Source organism: Myotis yumanensis, unplaced genomic scaffold (genome assembly GCF_028538775.1).
Source record: "Myotis yumanensis isolate MYYU_CA2020_CCGP unplaced genomic scaffold, mMyoYum1.0.hap1 SCAF_1, whole genome shotgun sequence".
Taxonomy (NCBI): Eukaryota; Metazoa; Chordata; class Mammalia; order Chiroptera; family Vespertilionidae; genus Myotis; species Myotis yumanensis.
Window position 1 is genome coordinate 8,872,784 of NW_027223752.1, and position 13,076 is coordinate 8,885,859.

The 13,076-nt window shown below is 56.3% G+C and overlaps 1 protein-coding gene across 3 annotated transcripts in view; it reads left to right on the forward strand.

The window, feature by feature from the left end:
- Positions 1 to 412: 412 nt before the first annotated feature.
- The window catches only part of LOC139009259 (proline-rich membrane anchor 1), a 40,200-nt gene continuing 27,536 nt past the window's right edge, over positions 413 to 13,076 (forward strand). Inside the window, exons 1-3 of one of the 3 annotated variants that reach the window (XM_070413449.1) lie at positions 413 to 549; positions 1,384 to 1,507; positions 8,411 to 8,546. In XM_070413449.1, the coding sequence (XP_070269550.1) occupies positions 1,415 to 1,507; positions 8,411 to 8,546 (229 nt within the window). In that variant the 5' untranslated portion in view covers positions 413 to 549; positions 1,384 to 1,414. Of the gene's footprint in view, positions 550 to 651; positions 703 to 781; positions 865 to 1,383; positions 1,508 to 8,410; positions 8,547 to 13,076 lie in introns of those variants that run through there. The other 2 variants (XM_070413438.1, XM_070413458.1) reach the window with 2 other exon arrangements.

Here is a 13,076-nt window from a genome sequence, read left to right on the forward strand (position 1 = left end):
ATGGAGACGAGGAATCACTGCAGCGGCGCTGGCGGCAGCGGCGGGGAGCGCGGGCGGGAGCGCAGCCCGGGCGGGAGGCGGGCGAGGCTCACGTCTGTTTTCCTTTTTCGTGCATTATTTATTTCGCCTCCGCCCGCGGCCCTGCTGCCCGAGCGGGCGCTCCCAGCCAGTGGCTCTCGCTGCTTCCTCTCGCGGGCAGGCGAGACGGACGCGGAGAGCTCAGCACGCCCGCGCCCCGGGCAGCCGCGCGGTGCCACCGGAGGGCGGGGACCCGGGAAGGGCACTGGCCGCCTGGTCCCGGGGGCCCGGAGGAGACTTTCCCCGCCCTCGCCTCCGCCTCGGCAGCCCGCCCGGCCCTGGACGCCTGGTGCCGCCCCTCCCGCCCTGCGCGCTGCCAGGCGCAGCGGGGAGCCACCCGGTGCGAGTGCGCCGCGCCCGGGACCCCAGCTCAGGGGCCCCGGAGGCCCAAGCCGCGCGCAAACTTTTGCTCCGGGATCCGGCGCTCTTCCCCGGCACGCGAAGCCCCCAGGCGCCCGCGCAGTCGCCAGGGTGAGGACCGAGGCTCCGCCTAGAGGGCGGGGGACTGGGGAGGCGGCTGGCTTTAAATGGGGGCCGTCTGGCGGCTCCGGAACAGTCTGCCGCGGGGGGAGTGCGACCTCCCTTCGGCGCGCTGTGGATCGGCTGGGACGGCCCCCAGGCAAGGTGGCGTGAGGCCCGAGGGATGGGGCCGAAGATGGAGACCTGGGGGGAGCTCGCGCTCTGGGGCGGGAGGCGGGGCTCGGGAGAGCGCGCCTGGGTGAATGGGGTGCGCACGGAAGTGCATAGGTTGCAGTGTGCGCAGTGAGAGCCGGCGGGGCGAGGAGGGTGCGCGCAGCGTGTGTTTCCTGGTGTTGTGCACGCAGGGGCAGCGAGTGTGCAGGCAGGGGCCGGTGGGTGTGCACGGCTGTGTCTGTGGGTGTGCACCCCGGGTGAGTGGTGCCCGCCCGGTTTGAAATGTTTCAACTGTGGGAGCGAGTTAAGGCTGGCTGTTTCGGGGGTGACGCGCGGGGCTGTGTCGTGTGCTTGGCGGTGTATGGAGGTGTGCACAGGGCCGAGGTGTGCACGCAGGGTTCTGGGCAGGTGCACGGGGGCCAAGGTATTCCCGCAGGGTTCTGGGAATGTGCGCCAGGAGAGAGTGTGAGTTCTGGGATGCCGGCGTCTGTGAGTGTGCGCGAAGGGTCTTCGAATGTGCAAACTAGAGTGAAGGGGCAGCTGGATTTACGAGGGGGCCCCAGGCTGCGGGGCGTGCCTGCCCAACCCGGACCGCTACGTGTTCGGGTGCGCGACCGCGATGGTGCCCGCGCCCGCGGCGCCCGCCTGACCCGAGCTTTGCTCCCCTGACAGTTCGCCCCGGGAGCGGGTGCCGCGGGTCGAGATGCTGCTCCGGGACCTGGTGCTGCGCCGCGGCTGCTGCTGGCCCTCACTGCTGCTGCACTGCGCGCTCCACCCGCTCTGGGGCTTCGTGCAGGTGAGCGGTGGCGCGGGTTGCCGGGCTGCACCGGTTTGGAGACCTCCTGGGCGAGACCCGGTGGGGGCGGGGTGTCACTTCACTCTCAGATCCCAGCTTCCTGCAGCCGGCCCCCCCTGGCTGGTCCTGGGGAGAGTTTATGTAAAGAAAAGATGCTAGAGCCTCCCCATCCTCTGGCCTGTAAGAGCTAAGAAACTCCATAAGGAGGCTTCAGTTGTGGCCTAAGACCCCAGGACAGGGCCTGTGAACAGTTCTTAGTGATGACATCTGAGTGCAGAAATGCCAGGAAAGAAACCTTCGAGCTTTTGCAAACTTAAAAAGAAAAGGATCCCAAGAATATACATCTTTTATCTCCCACTGGTCAGCTTCCAATTAGCCTTAAGCTGGACTTCAACACAGGAGAGGCTGTGTTTGGCGTAGGGAGTGGAGCTGGGGATGTGGCCGGAGTGTACGTGGTGTCCACTCATGGAGAACGTAGGAAACAACTGTCCGTCTGTAAGGATCGCCTGAGGATGGAATCTTCGCCCTGGGTCCCTGGGCAGGGGCCAGGCAGCCACCAGCTGGAGTTACCTCTATTAAGATCAGAGAGAGCGTTCGATGGGATGGTCCCTAGAATCTCCCAGAACGTACTGTTAGTGGTACAGTGGAGTGGTGAAGAGGTGGGCTTTGCTGTCCGCTCTGAATTTTGAGGCCCAGCCCTGCCCCGTACCAGCTGGGCAACTCTAGGCCGTGCACCTAACCTCTCTGCTCTGCGGTTTCTCCTTCCTGACTGTGCTACCACAAGTACTTGATGAGATAAAACACAGAAAGATGACGTAGCACGGTGCCCAGACCATGACAAACACCCATTGTAGCTGCTGCGGCCATTACTGATATTAATGACGGTGACGCTGCTCTTTCACCTGGCTGGCCGGGTGCTCCTGATCACTTCATAGTCTGTTCCACCTTTTCGAGTTGTTAGTGGTTCAGCAGGTGCTGGAGGACATTTTTACTGTTTTGGGCATTTAAATACCCCACTCTGGGTATTTGCAGCTTCACTTCCGGTGGCATTTGGGGGTTGGGGGTTATTCGGATGGTTATCTGAGTAAGGGGTGACAGTCCACAGAGGAAGGGGCGGGCAAGACTGCTTGCCAGTCTGCCGTGGTCCATGAGCTGTGCCAAGTTATGGGGCCCTGCTGGGAACCGGCTCAGTCAGTCCTGCGTGGATGGTGGCTGAGTGAGCACTGGGAGAGAACCAGGGCCTCTGAAGCTGGGCCCGGCTTGCTGGCTGAGTGGGCGGGTCGACCAGGATCCACCACCCACCCCAGCGCCAGGCCTGCCTTCTGCTCCGTCTCTGGCTTGCCTCTGCCTCACTCACCATTGTTTTCCTTTCGGAATTGACAGCTTTGTTTAATGTGTGAAACTGCAGTTATTAAACTCAGCTCTGCCTCCTCAGGATGCAGGGTTTTGTCACTTTGAAACACTCAGGTGGTTGGGGACCAGCTTTCCCTGTTCAGCTTTTAGTTGGACCTCAGGCATGAAGTTCACTTTGCTTTTACATTTGTTTGCTTACCGTCTTCCATAAGACTTTTCAGCCAGTTGGAGAGCCACACAATGATGTTATCTGTCTCTGAGACTAGAATTCTGCCGGGTAGAAACAGGAGATCCCCATCTCCACCACCAACTCCCCCCAACTCCCCACCACCTCCCTATCACCCCGCCACCACTACCACCATAAGAAATCATTTTGTGAAAACAGCCTGGTTTTTTAACAGTATCCTTCAGCCAGACAGTACTTACACAAGCATGTGTGTGTGTGTGTGTGTGTGTGTGTGTGTTTCAGATGCTGTTACTCAATACAAATCAATTTTTGTGCAAATCAATTAGAAAAGGAATCCTCTAGACAAGTAGCGTGGATAAAATCCTGGCTGGAAGCTCTGGGAAAATTAATCTACAAACGATAAGGACTGAAAAGCGAAGGGAAAAGGGCTTTGGAATGGATGGGTCTGTTTTTTAAGCAAAAGAGCTGAATCCGGAGGAACAGAAGGGAGAAGAGGAAAAACGGAAGTGCATGAAGCCATGTATGTCCCTTTAAGTGGAGAGACTGAAATCTGTCTCATCCTAGGAGTTTCTCGGAGGTAGAGAGAGAACTCCGCTCTGTGCTCTCATGAGCATTTTGCCAGAAGACTCCCCCGAAGATGTGAGTATTTGGACAGTGAGACCGACCTCACACAGTCCTCTAATTAATGGGATAAATGGTGAAGCGAGAGACCTGTGTTCCCCAAAGCACCAGGCTCCTGCCTTGAAGTCAGCCCGAAGCCTCTGCCTAGATGATCAGAAACTTAATCGTTAAAGTCAGATGACATTTAAAGTGCCGCAAGGTTGGTGTGGGGGCATCCGCGAGCCTCCCCCTTTTCTCCTTAATGTGTCTGGAATTGAGCTTTTGAGCTTTTGTGATTTAGGGTTCTTCTAAGTTCACTTCCAGATGATTCTTTTTTTTTTGCAAGCGAAGAGGATGACAGGCTGGCAAATTTATTAGGTGTGACAGGAGTGTGTCTCATCAAGTTACCGTGGTGCTGGCCTGTCACCATAAAAGATGCCAGAAGCCATCGTCTTTGTGGGTGTCTTCCTAAAGCCATCCTCAGGGAGACAGGCTCGGATTCGAGCCCACGGGTCTCCCAGGACTGACCCAGTGCCACCCTCAGGCCCAAGCAATGCTGACCTCCCCCTATGGCAGTCACTACAGCTTCACTTATGTATTCAGCAGCATTTACTGAGCACCTACTGTTTGCCAGGCCCTATGTCAAGTGCAAGAGACCTCATGGTCCCAGTCCTCATGGTATCAACAGTCTGGCACTGGAGAGGTAATTAAACAAGTAATTAGAGGCAAGATAGCGCAACGGGAGCAAGACGCTCGGAGATGGGATCTGGTGGAAGGGACCCATGTAGTGCTCAGCGGAGACATGCACAAGGAGGAGTCGGAGTCGGGGGGCAAGCGTGGGCGGGGCGTGCAGGCCGAGGCAACAGTCCCCAAGGCCCGACGAGAGAGGGTGAGGCCACTGCTTTGAGCTACTAACATCGTATCTTGCAGTTTGGACTTGATCCTGGGGGCTTCGGGGATTCTCAAGATTTTAAGCAAGAGATGGCAATCCCAGATTGGCATTTCAGAGTCTCCGTCCAGCTGCAGCAGGAAGGGTGGATTTGAAAAGGAGGTCAAGGCAAGGGTCAAAGAGGCTGGTGGGGGTAGTGCTGCCAGATTGAGCAAATAAAAACACAGGGCATCCAGTTAAATTTGGATTTAAAGTAAACCACAAATTGTTCTTCAGCATAAGTGTACCCCATATGATATTTGGGACATACTTATACTAAAAAAATTGGTGTTTGTTTATCTAAAATTTAACAGGGTGTCCTGTATTTTACATAGCAACTCTCCGTGAGAGGCCAGGGCTGCCCAGCGGAGAGATGATGGTGTCCCGGTTAGGGTGATAATGGGGAGACGTGGATGGATTCAATGACTATTTAGGAGGCAGTATCCCCTGGACCAAAAAGCTGTATTGATTGGCCAGGAGTGGGGACTGGCAGCCATGGAGCACCTTGTCCCCCATGCCCCAGTGACAGGTACCACAGTGGCTGCAGGACCTCCCTGTGCCTCAGGACTCTGGCCCCAGGAGAACAGTGCCGAGCAGGGGAGGGAAGGCAGGTGATGGCAAAAGTGGAATAAACAATGATGCCAGCTTTCGCTCTGGGGGCTTTAGGCAAGTCATTGACCTCTCTGGGCCTCTGCTCCTTCTTGGTCAAGTCCAGCTACGAGTAGGTGACTTCAAGGGCAAGTTTCTTCTCCTTGTGGGACTCCCTAAGGTGTAAACCAACCAAGCCAGGTATTGAGACACACTCCCAGCACTGAGGAGCTTGTCTAAATGCCACACCACCAAACCACAGAACCCAAGTAGACCCAGATCGGGGGGCGGGGTAGATCCCGTGTTTCTACACTGGTGGGCGGATCATCTCCCAACACATCTTTTCACTGAGCACCAACCGAATGCCAGGCCCTGTGCCCGTCCAGTCAGTTACTCACTGATCCTGCCGACCCACCCACTAAGAGGGGATGGTAGCACCTACCTCTCCCGGTTATCCTCGTGGTGAAATGACAACTGTCTCCCGTGGCTGACACACAGTAGGGCTCAGGAAGTCACACCTGATCAGGATTAATAAAGCACAGACTCATTTACCTGCCAGCTTTAGCAGGGAGAGGTATGGGGGGAGGGGAACATTATAAAGCAGTGGGGATGATGCCCCCAAAGAGGAGGGCTTACAAGGTGAAGAAGCATCCCTGGGCAGGTGGGTCTAATCTGGGGGGTCCTGGGGTTGGGGTGACTTACCCGAGAAGGCTGTGCTGGAACTGGGTTTCCAGGATGAATAGAAGCTGGCAGGTAGATAAAGGGTTTGAGTAGCCAATTGTCCGTGGCGAGAGGCTCAGCGGCCACTGGTTTGCACTGGACCAAACTCCAGTGAGGCGCCCAAGCAGGGCCCACCCTCAGGGAGAGGGCCAGCCAGCCCAGCCTGGACGCTCTGCCGGCCCCTTCCCAGTGGGGCCATTGTCCGAGACACCACAGCTTCCTAAAAGGCCTCCTCCCCCTTCACCCTGGAAACTTGGCCCTGCTTTCCCTGCCTATAATTTCATCGCATTAAACACTTACACATCTGTGCCCTTATGTCCTCTCCCAAAAGTAGGTCATTGTGTTGGGCCAGGTTAAACAAACGTGCTGCTCTTGAACTCTGTCGTGTAAATTGCACTTTGGAGAGTGGGAAAGTAATTGCTTTGGCAATGGCATCCGTTGCTTGAAGTTCACACATTTGGTAGAGGCTCTCGAGCAACCCCCGTAGTCCTAGAAGGTGGGATCCAGAGGACAGGCTCAGGGGCGATGGGAGAACTGGGGTGCACTGGTGGGAAGGCGGGGCGGGGGTGGGGAGGGGGACGGGATGTGTGAAGAGTTCATCATCCCCGTAAAATAACTGAGAAAAGGCTCACCCTCGAGAATATGCGCTTCCCAGTGGGAGACATTGCCTTCCAGAGTCTGAACCACAGTGGATCCTTAAAAACGCTAAAAGGTGGTGAGCAGGAGCCGCCTGGCCTTGCAGATGTTGTCTGGGCTGTAAATCAGCTCACCTCCTGCTGTCAACCCAGCCTGTTCACCTCTGCCAAAGGCAAGAGCATCCCAGCTCTGCGGACCCTCTCCGCTGGGCCTGGGACACGGCAGCGAAGTGTCTGCACCGGCCTAAGGCAGCGGTGCGCGGCTGGTCGCAGGGAAATTGGGGTTCTAGGTTTCTGCTCACTCAAGATGACAGCCAGAGAAATTAACCGTGAGCATTATTGATGTGGTGGTGGTGGGGGGGGGGGGGGGCGGGGGGGGGGGGGCGGAGGGCGGAGGCGGGTGACGACCTCCTTTTTCCTTCATGCCTTTAAGTCCGCTTGTTCCCTGGGACGGGCCTCAGGGGTTCACACACCCTGCAGCAGCGAGGGACGCGGGCAGTTAGAAGTTTAACCTGGGGAGCTAAACAAAATACGCGAGCCTGGCTGCACCTGCAGCAACTCTGCTGTAACTGGCCGTGGGAAGGCTCAGATGGGAGTGTTTTTAAAACTGCCTGGAGGTTCTGATGGGCAGTCGGGGTTGGAAGCCGCTGGTGGAGCACAGCCCACTCCCACCACTCTTCCTCGTGTACCGGGAGGAAACTGACACTGACATCAAAAAACACCCGACCAGGATTCAAGAGGGCTGGATTCTGGTCCCGTGTTTAATATTTATTCAGTCATTCATTTGTTCATTCATTCATTCACCAAGTATTTATTAAATGGCCGGCATTCTTTAGCCAGGTTATGATAGTGAGAGACGAGGCCTGGCCCCTGCCCCATAGATCTCTAGTCCCATGTTGTAGACAGACAAGAACCAGGGAATCCCCCACATTTCTGCCCCCCCCCCCCCCCCAGTGGAACCTGGGCCAGAAGCGCCTGTTAAAAGGAGATCTGACCAGGTGAGGGAGGTCCGAGGCCCTTCCCTGAGGAGGTGCTAGCCACGCTGAGGAACAGGCGAGCGGGGTGGGGGGGCGGGGGGGAACCTTCTGGGCCACTGGAGCAGCATGTGAAAAGGGAGGTGGGTGGCCAGGGCCCGGACTGGAAGAAGGGCGCTGAGGGTGAGAGCACAGGGTGAGGCAGAACCCTGTGGCCCTGATCCCCTTTGCTGTGGGCAGGCATTTGGCGGGGGTGGGGGTGGGGGGGGCGGGGGCGAGGAGCAGGGGGGGTGGGGGAGTTGAGGGATGTAAGTGGCCTGTGCGGGTATGTTTCACGCAAGAACCCTTGGGCCCCCCTTGGTCACGTGGGCCACCAGAGCAGACGCCTGGCTGAGGAAGGTTCCTCCCCCGAGACGGTGGGCCTTGGCCTTCGGCAAGGCTGTCAGGGGCTGTGGCCGGAGAGAAAGTGACGGCATGGCCTTGTTCCGTTGCAAGAAAGCCTGGAGAAGTGGCTGGGTCCGCTTACTGAGGGCGGGGGATCGGTATCCTGTCGTCATCCGGTGAGAGGGCCTGGGGCAGCCACTGCTCCTGGGCCGCAGGTCCCTCATCTGTCTGGTGGGGAGATTCTGGGAGCTGACCTTCAAGGTCTTACCCAGCTCTTAATCATATTGAGGCCACCTGTGACGGCCCCATCGCTGGTCCCCGGCAGAGCTGGAAATAAAACCTTAGCCTCCAAACCCGCCAAGCCAGCCTCCCACTTATTCTCTCTGAGCCAACGTCACTTCTGCCTATTCTTCCTGCCCTGGCCTCTGGGAAGAACCCCGAGTTCCAGCCTGGCAGGCAGTGGGTGGGGTGGGCCCAGTTCGGCTCCCAGTGGCCTCATTGTCTTCTCTCGGGCACATGTGCCCATTTCTGCAGGTGACACAAGGCGAGCCCCAGAAGTCCTGCTCCAAGGTGACTGACAGCTGTCAACACATCTGCCAGTGCCGGCCCCCTCCCCCGCTGCCCCCGCCGCCCCCACCCCCACCGCCTCCCAGACTCCTCTCCGCCCCAGGTAAGTAGAGGCTGGCGTGTTTCCGGTCCCTCCGTGTGTTTTCCGGGCCCAGGGAGAACCTGCGCGCATGGCAGAGGGCAGCCGTGCCTCCTTGGTAATTTTCCACTGGCCGAGCAGGAGGGAAGCCAAGGCCCAACTTCTCCCTGCAGTCTGCAAAACGCCGTCCCCACAGAACGTCCTGCGATGGAGAAGGATTTCTCCATCAGCTAATCAGATAAAAGTCCGTCTCCATTTGATGAGTGGCTCGCCCTGGCAGGCCCAGGGCACTGGTCTTGTATATCCCACCCACACACACAGTTTCCTTTTTCGCCTTTAATTCTCATTTAAGGAGGCAATTAGTGTAGAACTGAAGTGAAGGCTCTGGGAGCACAGTGACCTGGATGCCTTTCAGCCACTCGCAGTGAACTCTGCTACCGCCCCCCCCCCCCGGCCCCCCCAAGCCCCCACCCTCGTTTGCTTTGATTTCATCTATGAACAATTTGACTTCCTGGTCATTTAAACAAAGGAGGGTTTCTTTACTCGGTCCTGACCTCTGGGGGTTAAGTTCCCTGCCTACAGTCGCCAGTGGACAAGGTCTCTGACAAGAGAGTCTATATTCTGGATTGATCGCTCCCGTCGGCTCTAGAATGCCTGCGATCCTGTGTGGATCTCTTCCGGTAAACACATCTCTGAGTTACTGGGACATATTTTAAATAATCCTGGTGGCGCTTTGCTCTCTGGTCGGCTGCGAGTCCAAGCTCTCGGGGTCCAGGCAGTGATGCAATGTTCTGGAGGCTCTTTGCAGTCACGGGCCTTTCTGTGTTTTGTCTGCTGGGCCCCTACCTGTCTCCATGCTTCCCTGACACCATGGCCAGTGCTTCCCTGAGTGGGGTCCTCAACCTCGCCTGAGGCATTTATTTTAAGTGCAGCTCATGGTCCTAGCCAGGTTGTTCAGTGGTTAGAGTGTCGGCCCAAGGACTGACTGGTTGCAGGCTTGATCCCTGGCCCTGGTCAGGGCGTGCGAGAGGCAGCCAATCGATGTGTCTCTTTGATATCAATGTTTCTCTCTCTGAGTCTCTCCTCCTTCCACTCTCCCTAAGAATCAATGGGGGAAATACCCTCAGGTGAGGAGTAACAAAAAAAAAAACTGAAGCTTCAGGGACCCACTTCATCCCCACCAACTCAGAGTCACTGGGGTGGGGCTTAACCGTTTGAGTCCCAAGCAGCGCGATTGCGCTGCTGAGATTTTATGTCGAGAAAACCCAGCACATTTCGAACATTGTGGACAGCTGACGGTGCGTTACCGATTGTCGAAGTCACGCGCTCAGATTTACTGACGCAAGTACATCACACAGCTCCTTTTAATTAATATCAGTTTGAGTCCCAAGCAGCGCGATCGCGCTGCTTGGTATTTCTCGACATAAAATAAAACAAGCGCTATCACGCTGTTTGGGTCTTTTCGTACTCATTTAGAGAAAGCGCGGTTGCGCTGTTTGGGATTCTTCGACAGTGTTTTTTCAATACCCCCTGGGACTCAAACGGTTAAGGAAGTAGCATTATAACAAGTGCCAGGTGGTTTGGAGCCTCTGCAGGATTCTCCCACCCCAGGGTGCTCACTCCTCTTCTCACCTGAAGGAATCCCTGAGCTGTCTTGTGGGGCTCAGACTCAGGCACCTGGCCTTGCAGATCACTCTGCCCCGTCCCTGTAGAATTCCCCTCCTCCCACTGCTGGGGCTCCAGGCCTGTGCTGTCTGCAGGGGTGCTTCTGTCTGATGGACCCACAGCCCCAGTTCGAGGCCCTTCCATTCATCTCACTGAAATTCTGTGCCAGACACAGTGAGAGACCAAGCCGGTCTTCTGGATCTCTCAGCTCAAGGGAAGGCCCCCTGTCAGCCGCCTACAACGGGTGGCCCGAGTGAGCACAGCGGTAGCTCTCCGGATGCACCGGGAACCCTTGAGCCGTTGGCCACAGTAAACAGTGACACTGACCTGGGCCTTGAAGAATGAATGGGATTGCTCTGGGTCGAGACGGAGGTTGTGGGGGAAAGGGCATCCGGGCAGAAGGAACAGCATGGGCAAAGGCTGGAGGTGTGACTCTGAGAGACTCACCTTGGGCGTCGCAGCTCTTCAGTAGTTTAAAGGACTGGTCAAGGGGCGGACTGTATTAGTATATATGGCTGATTTCATTCTGTGAATCCTTGTTTGCCAAACGTCATTCACCATATCCAAATACCCTCCTGATAGTTGCCCTTTTTTCTTTAAATAGGCTCACTTTTGTGGTTATGCAAATTAATTTCCAAAGAAAACTTGACACAACGACTGTCATTGAAAGACCAGTATCACTTGCGTAAATGAGGGTGACCATAAAAATAAATGTAATCGGTCCCGGCTGTGGTTGGGAGCATCATCCTGTGCACCAAAGGGTCACAGGTTCAATTCCTGGTCTGGGCCTGTGCCTGGGTTGCGAGTTCCATCCCTGGTCGGGGTGCATACAGGAGGCAGCCGATCGATGTTTCTCTCTCACACCGATGTTTCTCTGTCTCTCTCTCCCTCTTCCTTCCTCTCTCTCTAAAATCAATTAAAAATAAATAAATAAATAAATAAATGTAATGAAAACAAAGCGAGGGGTAGCGAGGTGTCAGAGCCATGGTAGTTCCATGCGGAGATCCTTCTCTAGAAAGAAATCAGAAGGTTTGTAAGAGAATCAGAAGGGCCGAATTTCTTGTTCTTTGTTTCCCTGGGCCCTTGGGTCCCTGTGCCATGGAAAACCAGCTCACTTAGCTCAAGGACCAGTGGCCCCCTCCTTAGGAAACCGCTATAGACTGTGATCAGCCCACAAAAGTATTAAGCAGGGAAATGGCGTGATTCTGCACATCTGTTTCAGAAAGATCAACTTTTCTGAGAGCAGGGATGGGGGATGAGCTACCAGCCTGGAGGGAATCTTGAGATAATTCGGTCCCAGACCATCCATTAGGCCCTGAAGCCAGGAAGGGGCTGCAGAGAAGGGGAGGCGGGCAGGGAGGCCTGGGAGGGGGCCGCCACCTATGTTGAGCTTTGGGCATGAGGGCCCTTCTGGGTGAGGGGAGAGCACGCGTAGTTTGGCCCTATGGCAGGACTTTTCTAGTAGCAGGAACCCATCTTGAAGGGGCTTAAGCAATACCAAAACTAGGGAGGGAGCCCGGCTGGTGCGGCTCAGTGGTTGAGCGTCGACCTATGGACCAGGAGGTCACGGTTCAATTCCCGGTCAGGACACATGCCGGGTTGCGCGTTCGATCCCTAGTACGGGGTGTGCAGGAGGCGGCCGATGAGCGATTCTCTCTCATCGTTGATGTTTCTATCTCTCCCCCCCTCCCTTCCTCTCTGAACTCAACAAAAACATATTTTTTTTAAAAATGTGACACGGGCTCTTTAAGTGCTCATTGATGGAGGTTCCTTTTGCCTAAGGGAGGCGGAGGAGCAGGCGGGAGCCGTGCCCGCGGATGATGCCGCCGAGGAGGTCACGCAGCATCACTGCTGCTGCGTTCCATTCCTCGGAATCAATGGCCTAGGCTCTCACGTGCAGGAGCGGGAATGCAATTCCACCCCTTAAGAGAGGAGCCAGGGAATCTGTGAACATTTTAAAACCACACCACCCTCCATCCACACACACACACACACACACACACACGCACATGCACACGCACACGCACGCACACACACACACACACACACACACTCTGAACTTTCCTTTGCCTTCATAGCAGTCATCCCGCCCACGCAATATCTAATTAGTGACTTGACTTATGCCTGGATCCTTTGCTAGAGGCAGACAATGACCATGTGTCTGCTTGTCCACTTACAGCCCCAGTTCCTTAGCACCTGCCTGGCATGTCATGGGTCCTCAGTAGCTGCTAATTCATTCCTTTTGCAAAGGTGTTTGACTGTCTCCCATTGCCAGACACTGGCTAGGGTCTAGGAATGCCGTGGGGAACAGGCCAGCAGGGTCCCCGCAGCCGTGGAGGTTGTAGCTTGCGCTGTGCGTGCACAGACAGGCCAGGGCGGGTGGGGGGCTGGGACAGAAGAACAGACCACAGATATCACCGGGAAAATAGAAGGCAGTGTGTGCCACAAGGTAATGAAATGATGCGATGTGATGGGGGTAACTGCGGGGTCACTGCGTTGCATGGTCTGGGGACAGGAGATGACCTGTCAGCCGAGAGCCGGCTGAAGGATGTAGTCTGGGGGAAGGTCGTTCTCAGTGGAGGGAGCAGCAAGTGCAAGTTCCTCAGGCAGGAAGCCCTCGGGTGCGTGAAGGGCTGGCTGCTGGGTGAAGGACAGGAGGCGGGAGTCCCAGAGGACGGGCGTGGCCAGACCACGCAGGCTCAGGGGCCCTGGAGGCTGGGGAAGGGGCTGGGTTTTCTCTTCATATGCACCTAGAGGAGGGTTTGGAGCAGGGGCGTGGTGTGGCCTCATTGACACTCCTCAGAGGCTGGCTCCCTGCTGAGGGGGCTGTTGCTTGGGTCCAGGAGAAATAGTGATGGAGGAGCCTGGATGTGGCGTGGAAGCGGGGTG